This window comes from Heterocephalus glaber, unplaced genomic scaffold (assembly GCF_053883595.1).
Source record: "Heterocephalus glaber isolate CG9 unplaced genomic scaffold, H.glaber_assembly_v1.0 deba00001451, whole genome shotgun sequence".
In the NCBI taxonomy this organism is placed as follows: Eukaryota; Metazoa; Chordata; class Mammalia; order Rodentia; family Bathyergidae; genus Heterocephalus; species Heterocephalus glaber.
In genome coordinates, this window is record NW_028258301.1 from 1,229,421 (window position 1) to 1,246,305 (window position 16,885).

General features: G+C 40.3%; 1 protein-coding gene across 3 annotated transcripts in view; it reads left to right on the forward strand.

The window, feature by feature from the left end:
• Rab3b (RAB3B, member RAS oncogene family) overlaps positions 1-16,885 on the forward strand; it is a 63,767-nt gene that overhangs the window by 8,419 nt on the left and 38,463 nt on the right. For all 3 annotated transcript variants that reach the window (XM_004869252.3, XM_087214839.1, XM_087214840.1), the window contains one exon: positions 356-583. In XM_004869252.3, the coding sequence (XP_004869309.1) occupies positions 356-583 (228 nt within the window). The remainder of the gene's footprint in view (positions 1-355; positions 584-16,885) is intronic.

The following is a 16,885-nucleotide window of genomic DNA, read 5'->3' on the forward strand; positions in this document are numbered from 1 at the left end:
TTCCCTGTTTTATCACTGACCTACTGTTTTGTTATTTGTGTTTCCCTATTCTTTTATTCTAGCTTGTGGCCACCCAGAGATTGGACATGATGTCTGATTCATGTTTGTTCTCCCCTTGCCCAGCATAGGGCTCACCCCAGACCAATGTGCTCAGTCAATATTTGCTGAAGGAATAAATGGGAGGAGCTGGGTTCCACCCCAATCCTGAGACAACATTTGAGGAAGGTGCAGTGATGAGGTGTTCCTAAGTAGTGTGTATTTCCTCTGTGATGCTGGACTGAGTGCCACTGGAAGGGTGGGGACTCACAGGCACATTGCAGGTGTATTCATGAGTGACCACAAGTCTTTCTTGCAGATGGCTTCAGTGACTGGTAGTAAAACTGGAGTCAAGGATGCCTCTGACCAGAATTTTGACTATATGTTCAAACTGCTCATCATTGGCAACAGCAGTGTTGGCAAGACTTCCTTCCTTTTCCGCTATGCTGATGACACTTTCACCCCGGCCTTTGTCAGCACTGTGGGCATTGACTTCAAGGTGAAGACAGTCTACCGTCAGGAGAAGCGAGTGAAGCTGCAGATCTGGGTGAGTCCTGGGCCTCTCTGGCAGGATTGTCCAGAGAGATAACTAATCTGTCAATACAAGAGCTGGTTTGAACTTCTAGGTCTGATAGAATTAGGCATTAATGCTGTTGCAGATCTGGCCCCTGGGCTTCCCTGTGCTGGTTTTACATAGGTTGGCTTTCCTGGAAGGGGAAGGGTTCAGTTGCTCCAGCTGCTTAGCTGTCCAAGAAGCCCTATCATGGCTTGTGTAAATAAGTAACAAAGAACCTGGGCTTTGGAGCTAAGAGATTTGGATTCAAATTCTACTTCTACCACTTACTAGCCGTGGAAACTTGACTGATAAACTCTCTGAGCCATCCTTTCTTCTTAGAGGATTATAATCGCATCTACATCATAAGGCCGTTGGGTACATAGTGTTGTTCCTGGAACATAGGAAGTGCACAATAAATGTATCAGTTATTGATTCTTGCATAACAAATTACTTAAAAACTTGGTGATGTAAAACAACAACAATAGCTTATTATCTTATAGTTTTGGGGATCTAACATTTGGGAGTGGCTTGGAGCCTAGAGTTGTAGTCTCGAGTTGACTGGGACAGGAGGATCTACTTCCAAGGTGGCTTACATCCTCAGTCCTTTTTAATTTTTTAAATCTTGAGACATGGTTTTGCTAAGTTGATGAGTTACCCAGGCTGGGCTTGAACTTGCAATCCTCCTACCTCAGTCTCCCATAGTTCTAGAATACATACATGCACCACCACTCCTGGTTTACAAGTACATATTTTAGATGATATACCAATATGTAGATAATATACTTATAAATATATTAGCACTGGGGTTGGATATTTTGAAAATTTGTATAAGTATAAAAAAATGTGGGTTTTTTTGGTATCGGAGATTGAACTCGGGACCTTGTGCTTTTGAGGCAGGCAGCAGAACCACTGAGCTAAATCCCCGGCCCTCAAAAATGTATTATTTTAGCTAGGAGTGATGGCTCAGACCTGTAATCCCAGCATTCTGGGAGGCTGAGGTAGTAGGATCACAAATTCAATCCCAGACTGGGCAATTTAGTGCTTTAGTAAGACCCTGTTTCAAAATAAAAAATAAAAACGAGGTGGAGATACAGCTCGGTGCCAAGGCCCTGTATTCAATCCCAAGTACCACATACACAAAAAAGTATTATTTAGTATCTGTCCATTACACTTATTAAATGTACATTAATATATTATACATATTGGGCCAGGGATTTAGCTCAGTGGTTCCGTCGCTTGCTTTGCAAGCACAAGTACCCGAGTTCGATCCCTGGTACCAAAAAAAAAAAAATATATATATATATATACATATATATATATATATATACATATATATATATATGTATATATATTATACATATTTCTTATTGGGGCAGTCTGTATACAGTACTTTTTATAAATTATTTCCCATACATTAATATTATCTCATGAGGTAGATACTATTTTACTATAGAACAAAAAACTCAGAAATTAACTTGCCTTAGGACAATCACACAGCTAACAAGTGAGATTTGAACTCAGATATTTTGATTCTAAATTAGAATTCTCTGAGTGCATCTGAGTCTTACAGAGCCCATATTTCTATTTATGATTATTTAAGTGTCAGTTTTGTTTTTTACTCACTATAAAAGTCACCAAGAAATCACAAATCTTTAGAAATGGGAGAAACTATCCAGGTCATCTAGTTCATTGTTTTTCAAAGTACTTTCTCTAGACCAACTGCATCAGTGACACATGGGGATTTGTTAGAAATCCAAGTTCTTAGGCCTCACTTTAGGGCCCTTGAGTCTGAAACACTGGGCTGAGGCCCAACAATTTTTGGTATAAGAAGTCTTCGAGATGGTTATAAGGCCATGAAGAACCATTGATCTAGTTTACCTTGTGGCAAGAGTCAATACGTATTTATTGTAGTTGGTTTTTGCTGTTGGGGATCAAACCTAGGGCCTCACACGTGCTAGGCAAGTATTCCACCCCTGAGCTACACTCCCCACAACAAGCATTTGTTAAAAACCCCTATTATGTGTCAGGTGCTTTCACTTGCGCTATCATCCTGTGCAGATGCACAGAGGTGTGAGAGCACAGGATATGTAGGGCATGGTGAGCAACACAGGAAAACTAGATCAAGCTGTGAAAGAGCAGGGAGGGGGTGCAGAGAGGGAAGTGTGCTGAGAGGATACAGGTGGCCAATTGGGGGTCAGGGAAACCTTGAATAACATATAGAAGGTTCTATCTATGAATATAAAACACTTTTAATAGTATTTACTATGTGGATTGAGATAGATGTCTTCATTTGGTCCCTTTATTATGTGGCCACATATCCTACACTCAAAAAGTCTTGAGGTAGAAAGCATTTTACCTTTCTAAGGTTTGGCAATGGTGGTTCCCTTACTTCTTTGTTCATTTTCAGCCTGTTCTGAGTTTTTACAGTTTTACTATGCCTGTGAAGTGGATTTATTGATGATAGTGTCAAGTTTTAGCTAAATGAAACCAAAATGAACATGTGGCTTTTAAAGAGTCCTGTAAAGAAACCTTCGATTGAAGACTGTGCTAAGTATAGTATAGTAAACCCAAGTGAGCGTAAGAAAATGGCTGCACTGATGTTTCTCCAACTCCTGGCACAACTTCATTGTCATTCACATGTTAAGGTAAAATCAATGAGGATCAAGTTAGATCTGACTTAGTCCATCACATTGTTTTGCTTAAAAAAGAAAAACGAAAAACAAAACAATCAAGCCAGGTGTGGTAGGGCAAACCTGTAATCCCAGCATTTAAGAGGCTGAGGAGGAACATGAGTTCAAGTCTAGCCTAGTCTACATGGTGAGTTCAAGGCCAGCTGGGACTACAAAGCAAGACCTTGTCTCAAAAACAAACAAAATCAAAGGGTTTTAAAAATGGGTATGTGATTTTATGTAGTAAAATTAACAGTTTTAAGTACTGTTCATAGATACATTAAAATTTAAACTTCTTAAATACTTTTAAAATAACACTTTTAAAGTATTATTTATTGCATTTTTATATATTTTAACATCTTTCATGTACAAAAATGTACATATCAAGCAAGGAAAAACTTGTATGAATATTTTAATACTAAATTTATTGAGACATCATGAGATTAACACAGGTTACCTTTGCCTTCTACAATTTTATAAGAGGTGCTCAAAGTGGTGGACATTAGCTTCCAGACATTTAGTAGTACAGCAAACTACTGAAGTGTGTATACATTTTTTGGCAGTCTTTATATCTATAGTCTAAGTAAATAATCATATACTGTGCATGTACTTAAATTTTTCATACTTAAAGGGATATAAACTTAGAGACCTCTATCATAGGCAGTGGAAGATATATAAAAGTTTTAATAAAGTTAAATTTTATTTTAAAAATCTCAGGGTTGGGGAGGGGATTTATTTCAGTGGTACCACCACCAATCTCACAAGCACAAGGTCCTGAGTTCGATCCTTGGTAACAACAACAACAAAAAAATCCCTGGCTTCAGGTAAAGGATGACAGAAACAAGGCAAAGAAACCATGGTTTGGATCTAAATTCCTCAAATCATACATATTAAATATGTATATTTTTGGAATTTTTTTTTTTTGGGTACTGGGGATCAAACTCAGGACTTTGCACTTGCAAGGCAGGCGCGGTACCACTGAGCTAAATCCCCAGCCCAAATATGTTTATTTTTGTGTGTCACTTGTACCTCATAAAGCTGTTTAAAATAAATAGATAAATAAAACATTGATCAGCTATAAAAGAAAGGAAGAAAAGCAAGAAAATAAGCAAACAAGAAAGACACCGAGGGCCGGGGATTTAGCTCAGTGGTTCCACCACCTGCCTCACAAGTGCAAGGACCCAAGTTCGATCCCTGGTACCAAAAAAAAAAAAAAAAGGAGTAGGAAAGAAAGACACCAGTGGTTTTAGAACATTATAAGGGTCTGGTAGGGCTCCCACAACAAAGTACCAGACTGGGTGGTTTTAAACAACAGAAATTGTTTTCTCACGGTTCTGGAGGCAAGAAGTCCAAGATTAGGGTGCCAGCAGGGTTGCAGGTGGCCACCTCCTCACTGTGTGCTCCCTTGGGTTTTCCTAATGGGTAGGCCTGGAGGAAAGACAACTCAAATTCCTTGGTATCTCTCTTTATAATGACACTAATCCTATTGCATCCAGATCTCACTTTTGTGACCTCATCTGACCTTAATAACTTCCTTAGAGTCCTTATCTCCAAATACATCACACCATGGGTTAGTGCTGCAACATACGAATTTTGAAAGGAAACAAACATTCAGTCCATAACACTAAAACAATGAGACCATATGTATCTAATTTATACACAAATGTGATTTTTTCCCATTTAGTTTATTGGTACATTTTTTTTTGCTTAAATTCTTTTTATTGGTACATTTTAAGTATACAATACATTTACATTTATCATTGGGTACTTGTACCTGTACATGATGTGTCTTGGTTCTTATTTTCCCCATTCCCTGTGCTCCCTTCACCCACTCCACCCTACCCTATTTACAAAGACTTTGTTTCCATTTTTTTCCTTTTCTCATATTTTTTCTTTTCCCTTCTTTCCTTTCCCCTTCCCCTCCCACTTCCCCTATTCCTTTAAACATTTTCTTCCTATTTCACAATATCAGTTATACATTTTGATTCTTATTTACACTTTTAGTTTTTCACACCAGAGAAACTATTCAGTATTTACACATGTGTGTCCTATTTATTTCATTTAAGAGTATGGCCTCAATGTGCATCCACTTAGCTATAAATGTCTCTAGTTTCTCATTCTTTATGGCTGAGTAGTACTCCATTTTATTAAAAAACCACATCTTCTTTATCCAATCTCCAGTTGATGGGCAACTGGGCTGTTTTCAAGTTTAAGCTATTACAAACTGTGCCACTATAAACATGGGTGCGCATATATCACTGTGGTATGATTCTTTTAATTCTTTTGGGAGGATCCCTAGCAGAGGAATAGCTGGGTCAAATGGGACTTCTAATCCTAGTTGTTTGAGGTATCTCCATATTGATTTCCACAGTGGTTGCACCAGTCTGCATTTCCACCAACAATGAAGAAGGGTTCCTTTCTCCCCACAACCCCTCCAGCACTTGTTATTGGTTGATTTCATGATAGCAGCCATTCTTTCTGGGTTGAGGTGAAATCTCAGTGTTGTTTTCATCTGCATTTCTCGAATGACCAGTGATGTTGAACATTTTTTCATATGTTTATTTGCTGCTTTTACTTCTTTGTCTGAGAAATGTCTGTTCATTTTAGATGCCCATTTTTGAATTGGGTCTTTATATTTGGAGGGTCTGATTTTTTTGAGATCTTTATATATTCTAGATAGTAGACCTTTGCCTGAGGAACAGCTGGTAAGAATTTTTTCCCACATTGTAGGTTGTCTCTTAGCACTGTTGGTGGTTTCTCTTGCAGTACAGAAGCTTTTTAATAAGATGAGATCCAGTTGTTGATTCTTTGTGCTAGTTCCCATGCTACTGAGGATTTGTTCCTAAAGTCCTTTCCTATGCCAATGTCTTTGAGAGTTCTACCTAACTTGTGTTCCAGCAAATTTAGTGTTTTAATATTTAGATCTTTAATCCACTTTGATTTTAGTTTAGTGCATGGTGAAAGATAGGGGTCTACTTTTAATCTTTGGCAAATTGAAATCCAGTTTTTCCAACACCATTTATTAAAGAGGCTATCTTTCCTCCATTGAGGATGGTTGGGTCCTTTGTCAAAGATGAGGTAGCTGAATATGTCTGGAGTTGTTTCTGCATCTTCTAACCTATTCTACTGATCCCCGGGTCTGTTTCTTTGCCAGTACCATGCTGTTTTTATCACAGTGACTTTGTAGTACAGTTTCAAGTTGGGAACTGTAATACCCCCTGCCATGACTCTGTTGCCTAGAATTGCTTTTGTTATTCTGGGTCTCTTCTGGTTCTAGATGAACTTTTGGATTGTTTTCTCTAGTTCTGTGAAATATGCTGTTGGGATTTCAATCGGGATTGTATTGAACCTGTATAGCAGTTTGGGAAGTATGGCCATTTTCACTATATTGGCTCTTCCTACCCAGGAACAGGGGATGCCTTTCCATTTTCTTTTCTTTTTTTTAAGGTGCATCATAGTTATATTGAAATATTGATCTCATTTTGATATATTTGTACATCCATTTAACATACTCTGATTCTTTTTATTCCCCCATCGTGCCCCTTTCCCTTCCCTCTCTCATCCCCAATCCCCTCCTTCTTTTCTGATAATCACCCTTCTACTTTCCTGTTGTTTCTTTTTCCTCTCTTCTTTAGATTCCATTTTTGAGAGAAAATATTCAATATTTGACTTTGTGAATTTGACTTATTTAGCCTAACATGATAGTCTCCAATTCTATCCATTTTCCTGCGGATGGCATGATTTTGTTCTTTTGTATGACTGAATAATATTCCATTGTGTATATATATCACATTTTCTTTATCTGTTTGTCAGTTGACAGGGATCTAGTCTGTTTCCTCAGTGTCGCTATTGTGAATTATGCCACATTAAACATGGACATGCGGGTATCTCTATAGTGTCCTGACTAATTCTTTCAGGAATATACCATGAAGTGGCATAACTGGATCAAAGGTAGCTCTGTTTTTAATTTTGAGGCGAACCTCTATACTAATTTCCATAGTGGCTGTACCAGCTCCCTTTCACTCACATCCTCACCAGCATTTACTGGTTTTGTTTTTCTTTTTTATATTCTTGATGATTGCCTTTTTTTTCTTTCTTTTTTTTTTTTTGTTTGCTTGTTTTGGTACCGGGGATCAAACTCAGGTCCTTGTGCTTGTGCAGCAGGCGGCGAAACCACTGAGCTAAATCCCCGGCCCTTGATGATTGCCATTTTGACGAGGGTGAGATGGAATCTCAATGTAGTTTCGACTTGCATTTCTCTGATGGCTGAAGATGCTGAACATTTTGTCATATACTTATTAACCAGTTATATTTCTTTTGAGAAGTGTCTGTTCAATTCATTTAAGTTGGCGTTAAGTTTTTTTAGTTCTTTTTATATTCTAGATACCAATCTCCTTTCAAAAGAGTACCTGGCAAGGATTTTCTCCTATCTTATAGATTGTCTCTTCACTCTGGTGATTGTTTCCTTTCCTGTACAGAAGATTTTAATTTGATGAAGTCACATTTTATATTATGATTCTAGCTTTTATTTCTTGTGCGATTGGGTCTTACTCAGGATGCCTGTGCCTATGGGTTCAAGTGTTTCCTCTATTTTCTTCTAGTAGTTTCAAGGTTTCAGGTCTTATGCACAGGCCTTTGCTCCATTTTGAATTGATTTTTGTATGTGGTTAAAAATGGGAACAAATTTCAGTCTGCTACCTGTGGATGTCCAATTTTATTAGTACCACTTGTGTAAAAGGCTGTCTTTTCTCCAATGTATATTTCTGGTTCCTTTGTCAAAAATCAGAAGGCTGGAGCTCCTCTGTAGGCTTGTTTCTGTGTCCCCTATTCTATTCCACTAGTCTGTGTCTATTTGTGTTCCTGTAGCATAGTTTTTGTTAGTGTGGTTTTGTAATATATTTTGAAATCTGGTATTGTGATGCTTCTAGCCTTACTTCTTTTGCTCAGGATTGCTTTGGCTGTTCTGAATCTTTTATGTTTCATATTAATTTCAAGTTTGTTTTTTTTAGTTCTTTGAAGAACGTCATTGGAATTTTGATGGAGACTGCACTGAATATAAAGATGCTGTCAGTTAATATGGCCATTTTAACAATATTAATTTTGCTGAACTGTGAATGTGGAAGGTCTTTCCATCTTCCAGTGTCTTCAATTTCTTTCTTCATGTCCTGTAATTTTCTTTGTAGAGGTCTGTCACCTCTTTGGTTAGGTTGATTCCTAGGTAGTATTTGAAGCTATTTGTGAATGGAACTATTTTCCTAATTACTTTTTCAGTGGATTCATTATTGGTACAGTGGACCCTTGACTTATGAACTCAATTTGTTCCTGAGGGCTAGTTGTAACTCAAGTTGGTCAATTGCCTTCAAAGTCTCTCTCCTGTATAATTTAGGCCATACTTTCTTTCAGGCAGATTTCAGTGTCTTTAGAGAGACACTGGCCCAGGCTTTCTCAATTAACCTATAAAGTAAGCAATCTGCTCAGCAAGTGAGCTTTAAACCAAACCATTCCTAGGCAGGAATGAATTGATGAACTGACTCTGAGTACGAGGACCACAGCGAACTCAGCAATCTGACCACTGGGAAGGAGGACAGAGTCATATCCGAGGCTGGACATGCACCCCTAGTGCCGGCTCCGGGTGCGTCTCCATTTTCTTGTATCCTCTTTGATCTCTTTTTTCAGAGTGCCATAGTTCTCAATGTAGAGGTCTTTTGCTTCCTTTGTTAAATTGGTTCCTAATATTTCATTTTTGGGATGCTATTGTGAAAGGGATTGTTTCCCTAATTTCTCTTTTGGTGAGTCTGTTATTTGTGTACAAGAAGGCTATTGATTTTTGAATGTTGACCTTGTGTCCAGCTACTCTACTGAATCTGTCAATTAAGTCTAGAAGTCTTTTGGCAGAGTTTTTTGGGTCTTCTATGTAGAGTATCATATTGTCGGCAAATAATGACAGTTTAACTTCTTCCTTTCTATCTTTATTCCTTTTATTTCTTTTTCTTGTCTAATTGCTGTGGCTAATGTTTCCAAAACTATGTTGAACAGGAGTGGTGTGTGATTTTTTTTTTAAACTGGGAATCAAATGCAGGGCCTTTGCATTGAGCTATATCCCCAGCCCTTTTAAAATTTTATTTATTTTTGAGATAGGATTTTGCTAAGTCATGAAGTGCCCAGGCTGGTCTTGAACTTGAGATCCTCCTACCTCAACCTTCCAGAATGTTAGGATTGCAGCCATGAGCCACCACATTTGGCTGTGATTTTTTTTTTAAAGCTGTGTAAGCTTTGGTAAGCTTCTATGAATACAAAATGTCTTGAATGTAAAAATTTGCTGGACTTTTAAAACGTCATGGTGCATAGTGGCATGTGCTTATAATCCTGGGACTTTGGGAGGCTGAGGCAATAGGATCATGAGTTTAAGACCAGCTTGGCCAGCCTGGACTACATAGGGAGACCCTGTCTCAACAAACAAACAAACAAACAAAACAACAAAAAATGCCTCACAGGTTTGTTGAGAAAAGCTAATATGACAGTATACCACATCTGGCATATATTAGGAATACAAGAAATGTTAGGCTCCTACTTTTCTCTTTCTCCTAGTCTGCATGCAAAGGGTCACTATGTCTCCTCCATGTTTTCTCCATCTGAGGTTCCAGGAGTGCTGGAATAGCACCTAGGGAGTTACTAGTATGGCATGAAATTTTTTTTAATTCCTCATTTGAGCTCTCCTAGGGGATTTTACAAAACTGTTGTCAGTATTAAAGGTGGAGAGGAGAGACAAGGAGATTATGAGCATGGCAGAGCAGGATACCCATGATAGGAGTTTCTGTCATCTGGGGGGGATATTGAAAGATGAGGACATTGGAATTGCCCTGTTTCCTGGGATCCCTTACCACATAGGTCCCTGAGAGACCCTTCTGTTTTCTGAGAGGCTAGTGATTGTAGGTCAGAGAAGAAAACCTTCCCAGAGAAGTGTGGTTAGGAGAGAAGTCTCATTACTAGGGAGCAAGAGCACACATAAGAATTTGTAGCTTCGCAGCAGCAGACCCAACTACAGGCCACTTACTGCTGGGTGCTGGTTGCTAAGCAACCCTTGGAGACCTGTGGGAAAAGAAAAGCAGGAAGGGCTTCCACCACATGCATGCAGGGCCCATTGCTGGGACTGGTGGGTCTGGTACTGGTCAGGGGAAGAATCTACAGCTTTGTGGGGAGACTGAGCTAACCTAGGATTCTGGAGTCCTGAGTTCTAGTTCTGTCTCTGCCCTGAAGTCTTGTTATCTGGAGTGACCCTTCCTCTCTGTGGGCTTGTTTCTCCAACTATTAAATGGAGGAATGATCTTTGCTCTCCTGCTTCATCGGTTGTTGGGAAAATTAAGTGGGGAAATGGAAGGAAAAGCTCATGGAGAACTATGAAGCCTTGAGTAAAGACTATGGATATTGCCAGCCATGCAAATTCTTCTGATATGTGCTTTAAATCATTCTTAGTGTCTTTCACACCTTCCTTTTGACTCTGAGAGGTAGATATCTCTTTAAAGAAGAGGTGATTGAGGCTAGAGATTTCAAGTTACCGGTACAGAGGAAAGTGATAAACTTCATTGTTTCATTCATTCAATAGACGTTTATCTGGTGCTTTACTGTGTGCCAGGCATTGTGCTGCGTTGGGGATACATCCTTTCTACTCACATGGAGTTTGCACTCTAGCAGGAGACATAAACACTAAGCATATAAATGAAAAGGGTCTCATTTCATTTATGGTGTGAGTCCTGAAGGAAAGAATAGACCTATTTTGAACTCAGACACTGGATTCAGAGCTTGGAAATTACTAAACTGTGACTTAGGTCTCATCCTTGAACTTGCAGCTGGGGTTCAGCCTCAACTCTGTTCACAATTTAAAACATTAGTTAGCTGATGACCTGCACTATAGTAGCTCACTCCAAGCCTGGTCCCTGCCAGGGGATGCAGTGACGGGGCCTCCACTGTGCAAAGACAGAGTCTCTTCTTTCCTACTCCCACCAGTGAGACTTTTTTTTGGTGACTTGCATGTCAAAGACTTTAAAGACAGGAGTGTCTCATGTATCTGGGTTACTCATATAAAGGCAAAAGAATGGATAGCTGGCCTCTCCAGCATGCTCAAATAGCAAATTCAGGAATTCTGTCTTTGTGAAGGATGTATATAGGTCATTGCCCTTGGTACTGGGCCTGCCCTGGTACTGCTTTTCTCCTCCTTTCTTTCCAACTTCCTCCTCTGAAGCCCTTAGTGATCATGACACTTGAGCATACCTCCATTATTCCACTTGTTTTGCTGTGGTGATGATAATTTAAAGGAGATAATGTGTATAAAGCACCAACATAGCATCTGGCATTCAGAGATAGATGCAGAAATCAGAGAGATGGGGAGTCATGTGAAAGCCTTATTACTTATAAAAGCTTGGATGAAGGACATGATTAAAGTCTTCAGGCAAGTGGGGCTTGCTTTAGAGTCATATAGATATACAAAGCCTACCACAAACCCATGTGGGGTCCTCCTGCCACGTTCAGGAAGGTGAAATCAAGATACCTGAAACTCAGCTGGAAACTGCTGGAAAGACTGATGGGCAGCACAGAAAAGTCTAGAGGCTGAACTGGGAGACTGGGGCTCTGACAAGCCCCCATGGCTCCAGGAATATGGAGACAGTTTTTGAGTACACCATCCTGTGCTCAGCACTTGTGATAATCAGAATTGATTTTTCTAGGCAGCAAGCTTCCTGGTGTGGCTGCAGAGACATGCTGAGGCTTTCATCTCCCTGAACCCTGTAGGAGCCAGCTGCTGCAAGAGGTTTAATCTGATTTTTAAAATCACAACAAAGACTATGGGAAGTCAAATTAGAATTGCAGGCATAGTTTGCCTTTGTAATTTGTAAATTAACTAACAATCCTGATTGGCTATTCAAGGTGGCCCTCACTACACATCCTGTGGGGCCATAATCCTCTTCCAGTTATATAAATTTGTGTGAGAGAAAAACAAATAACCTAGAAGCCTTCTTTGCACATTCATTCATTCAATAAACATGTGTCATGCAGCTATTATGTGCCAAACACTGTCATAAAAGGGAAAATAAATAGCTACAATATAGAAAGATGATGTAATATAGAGATGAAGAAACTGTGGTAGGAACTTGGAGGAGAGCAGCCCCTCCTCCTTGGGAAAGTCATCAAAGACTTCACACATAAAAAGCTTATTTAAAAATATGCAAATGTATTTTCTTCTGTCTATAAATTCCTTGCCCCACATTAGCCTAGAAAACTTGCATTCACCCAGATACATTCCTGTAATACCAGCACTCTAGGAGGCTGCTGCAGAAAATCAGGAGGATTGCAAGTTCAAGCCCAATCTGCAATTCAATGATTTGGCAAGACCTTGCATTCACATCAACTGGAGAAGCCAAGGGCTTGGATAAAGATGCAGGTTGGGGTTACACGTGCTGGTGGGAGTTCTCTTTCATACAATTATCTGATGAAGGAGGAAGTGAAGTCCTCAACTGTGGGTGAAGATGGGGAGGAAAATGAGTGATTTGAAGAGAACATTATCTAGAAAAGTAGGAGAGTGAGCAGGGTAGAAAAATTAATTTGATTTCTGACTAGCATTAAGGCTCTATTTGAAATTAGTGATCATAAATTAGAATTCATGTATTCATGAAATTAAAGCATGGCTGTGTGTTTCTTTCCAGTCATATTTTGCTCTGTGGAAATGAAAGTGTGGTTTTGCTGAGTGAGTAGCGCCAAGCAGTAGATGGCCAAAGGAGGCAGTTGGGAGCATGTGCAGGGGAGTCACTGACTGTATGATTCAAGCTGGGCAGAGAGGAGAAGTAAAGACACAGGGAGTGAAGGAAAGTGAAGAAATAGTAGAGGAAGATTATTGAAATGGAATCTAGAAGAAGCAGGCTGGAAAGATCATAGCGGTCTGGTTGTCGGAGCTTTGAAGTTACTATTGGCAATGATGAGGTTCAGGGTATGACTGTGGGAATGGCTGAGGCAGGGTTAAAGACCAGCATCACTGGAAGAGATGAGTTCAAGGAAATGAGAGTCCAGTGGAAGGTTCTCTCTGTGGGTACTGAATATGGAGAAAATACTGTGAACCAGCAGCTGTTCACTGGCCAGTAGAGGGCTAATCATAATCTCATGCTATCAGATTTAAAGCTGGAGGTGCTTTGTTTTGCTTTTCTTTCATTTGAAAAAGGAAAGGAGAATGATCTGGAAGTAGGGGTGATAAGCAGCACCATCTACCCCTCCTCCTATCCTAGTGATTGAAGGATAACAAGAAAGGAAGCAACCAGCCATTTGGAGTCTTCAGGGGAAGCCATATCCTCAACGAGAGGAAAGAAACATTCAGATGAGACTTGACAAAAAGATTTTTCTGATGACTGAATTTCCAAAAGCCAAAGGAAAGATACGAGTGGGGAGAGGAGGAGATAGGGTTAGAAAAGATGATATACTGAGTTGTAAGGGAATCAGAGTCTTGATCAGGGATGGCCTGGGAGACTTGGGCTCTTTGCCATGATTGACTTGAGCAGAGGGATCGAAGGTCAAACAAAACAAATTATAATGCAGACAGATGGCCTCGGGACAGACAGTGGTTGTGTGTGGGGTGTGAGAAGATCCTTGCTTCCTCTTCGTTCCTGCTTTTGGAGCCCTTGAGATGGCAGAGGTACTGTTCCTATTCTGAATGCCTAGTTTCCACTTCACTCATCCATAATTGTTCTGGTGATATACAATGGCCACTGGTTATGTAAAACACCCTCACCTGTAAATGGGGCTAACCCTGCCTCCCATAGGGCTGTGCTCAGTGCTTTCATTAACTCATTTCATCCTTACAATAATAATCTTTACAGCCAGGTATTGTTATTACCCTGCTTTTGCAGACAAGTAAACTAAGGTCCAGAGGAGTTAGATTCCTTATTTAAGTTACGTAAATAGTAAGTAGAAGAGTACAGATTTAATCAAGGTCTGATTTCAAAACCCCTGCTTATATGCCTTGTGCCCTCTTCCATTCTTCTTGTTATATCTTCACATAAGTAAGGGCTTTGGTAGACCATTTGTAAATTGTGAAAATGGAATTATATTTACTACATATTTTCTAGGTGTTTTGCTTTTTTCCCTTGTAATTATCACAGGTAATGGTGCACAGAACAGATAAAGAAACTGAGACTCAGAGACATTAAGGGTCTGTAGGCAAAAATGAAGGCCAAGATGGTGCACTTTGGTTCACGCTGTGTGTGTGTGTGTGTGTGTGTGTGTGTGTGTAGGGATGGGGATTTCTAGGCTATATTAACTCCGTGCCAGAGAAATTCCATACTCATGTAGTGGTCTCAGTGTAAATAACTGATTCAACCAAGGCTGATGCTAGTCTGGGTAAATAACTTATATAACCAAGGTTGTTACTGACACACAGTCACCATTAAGTAGACACCTACACATAGCTAGACTGCCATGCAAGTGTGTGCAGCTGAGTGGCACCTGAGAATGAAGATGTTTAATCTTGTCCATAGCTCTGAGTCTCTTCTTCAGGCTGCCTGAACCTCCCCAGTCTGAATTGGTGACAAGATAGGAACTTGACCAAATCTTACCAACACTAATAAATGGCACAGCTGTGTTTCAAAATTATGGCTTTCCCTAGCTACTTGGGAAGATGAGGCAGGAGGATTGCTCCAGCCTAGGAGTTGGAGGCCAGCCTGGGCAACATAGTGAGACTTGGTCTCAAAAAAAAAAAAAAAGAATGTCAAAATTAGGAGTACCTACTGCTAAGATGTGTGTTCTTTTTATACCCAGCTGCCTTACCCACTGTCTCCACAGTACTGTGGTACCTCAGGGACCTCACAGAAGATTGAAAGTCAATACCACAGCTAACATTTGGAACCTCCAAACAAACATTCTCAATAAAGGACATAGTGTACTGTATTATCTGTTGCAAACTATCACTTGTTAGCTTTCTAGCCCCTCTCCCCTTCTATCAGCCCTCCTCTCTCTCCTCCCCGACAACTTCACAGGTGATTCTAATAGACAACCAAAGTTGAGCAACACTGGGATATAACTGAGTCAGCACTAAATGTGCTGCTCTCTAAGGAGCCACTGCATCTTCTGGCCAGGATGAGAGGAGGAATGGGGTCTCAGTTCAGCTGTGGTATAAGTACAATGAACACACGGCACCAGTAGTGTCTCTGAACCTCAGTTTCCTCAGCTGTAAAATAGGAAGAATATTCTTAGTGTTGTAGAAAGCTTGGACAACACTAGATAAGGACCTAGCAGGTGCCTATAACAGATGCTCAGTAATTGAATATAAAGTCACATAGTGAAAGAGAGAGTCAGAATATATGACTGTTCTACTATGTTGTACTGTTGTGGCTGTTGTTGTTGGTTGCTATCACTTTCAAGATTGCAAGCCATGGGAGCCAGGCACAGTGGTGCACACCTGTAATCTCAACACTCTGGAAGGCTGAGGCAGGAAGATCACAAGCTCAAGGCCAGGCTGGGTAATTTAGCAATTTAGCAAGACCTGTCTTGATAGATAGATAGATAGATAGATAGATAGATAGATAGATAGGCTGAGGATGTAGCTCAGTGCAGAGACTCTAGGTTCAGTTCACAGTACTGGAAAGAAAAAAAAGACTGTGAGCCATGAGGTTTTACTAGATGGAGTCATCAGCAGAGAAATTAGATGTGAGTTTGGCCCCTTTATCCCCATTTTCAGTAGTTGGAAAGAGCAGCAGTGCTCTGCTCCTGAAGATGTCCAGTTGCTTTTGAAGCTTAGATGTTCTCTAGTTCTCTTGGATCCTGCCTGAGTGTTGCTATGAGTGAAAGTGGGAGTAGAGGAGGCCATTCATCTGAGGAGCTATAATTCCTTCCTTCTGTAGACTCCTCCTTTCCCCACACCATTGCCCAACACCACTGCCCACACCTTGGGTTGCCAGGTGACCACTGGAAGCTCATCCTCTCTGTATTCCTGTGCTTATCACCTTCCTCTGTGAAGTCTGTTGACTCTGTGCTAATGACGCACAGGCCTTGAGCTCAGGTCCAGATGGACAGGAGATCAAGTCCAAAGGGATGTCTAAGCTCCTCATCTTGAACACCCTCACCACTGCCCCTGGCTCACAACTGCACTTGTCCTACTCATCCAACTGAGCATGAGCACTATCAATTCTATCTCTCAAATTTCTCTTGAATGCATCTCCTCTTCAAATCTGTTCCATAAACCATTTTTTTTTTTTTTTTTGGTATTGGGAATCAGACTCGGGACCTTTCGCTTGCGTTTGAGGGATGACTGTGAGACTAGCTGTTCCCTCTCCCTCTTTCCTACCTCAGATCCCTGTTATCTCTCCCTTAGAATATAGCAGCAGCTGGAATGGAGCTTCTTGCTCTGTCTTGCTTTTTCCAAATGCTCTCTGATCTCTGTCACTCCTGTGCTTAAAACCCAGGGAGGCTCCCCATCAATACATAATAAATTCCTCGACCTGGAATTCCGGGCCCTTCCTGCCTTCCCAGATCCATCTTCAGCCACTCTCTCTCTGGGTAGTCTACGCTTCACCCACGTGTACTCCAAACCTCTAGCCCCAACACAGGATGCACTTATGTTTATTTTTTAGAGCAGTGTTAGATTTATAGA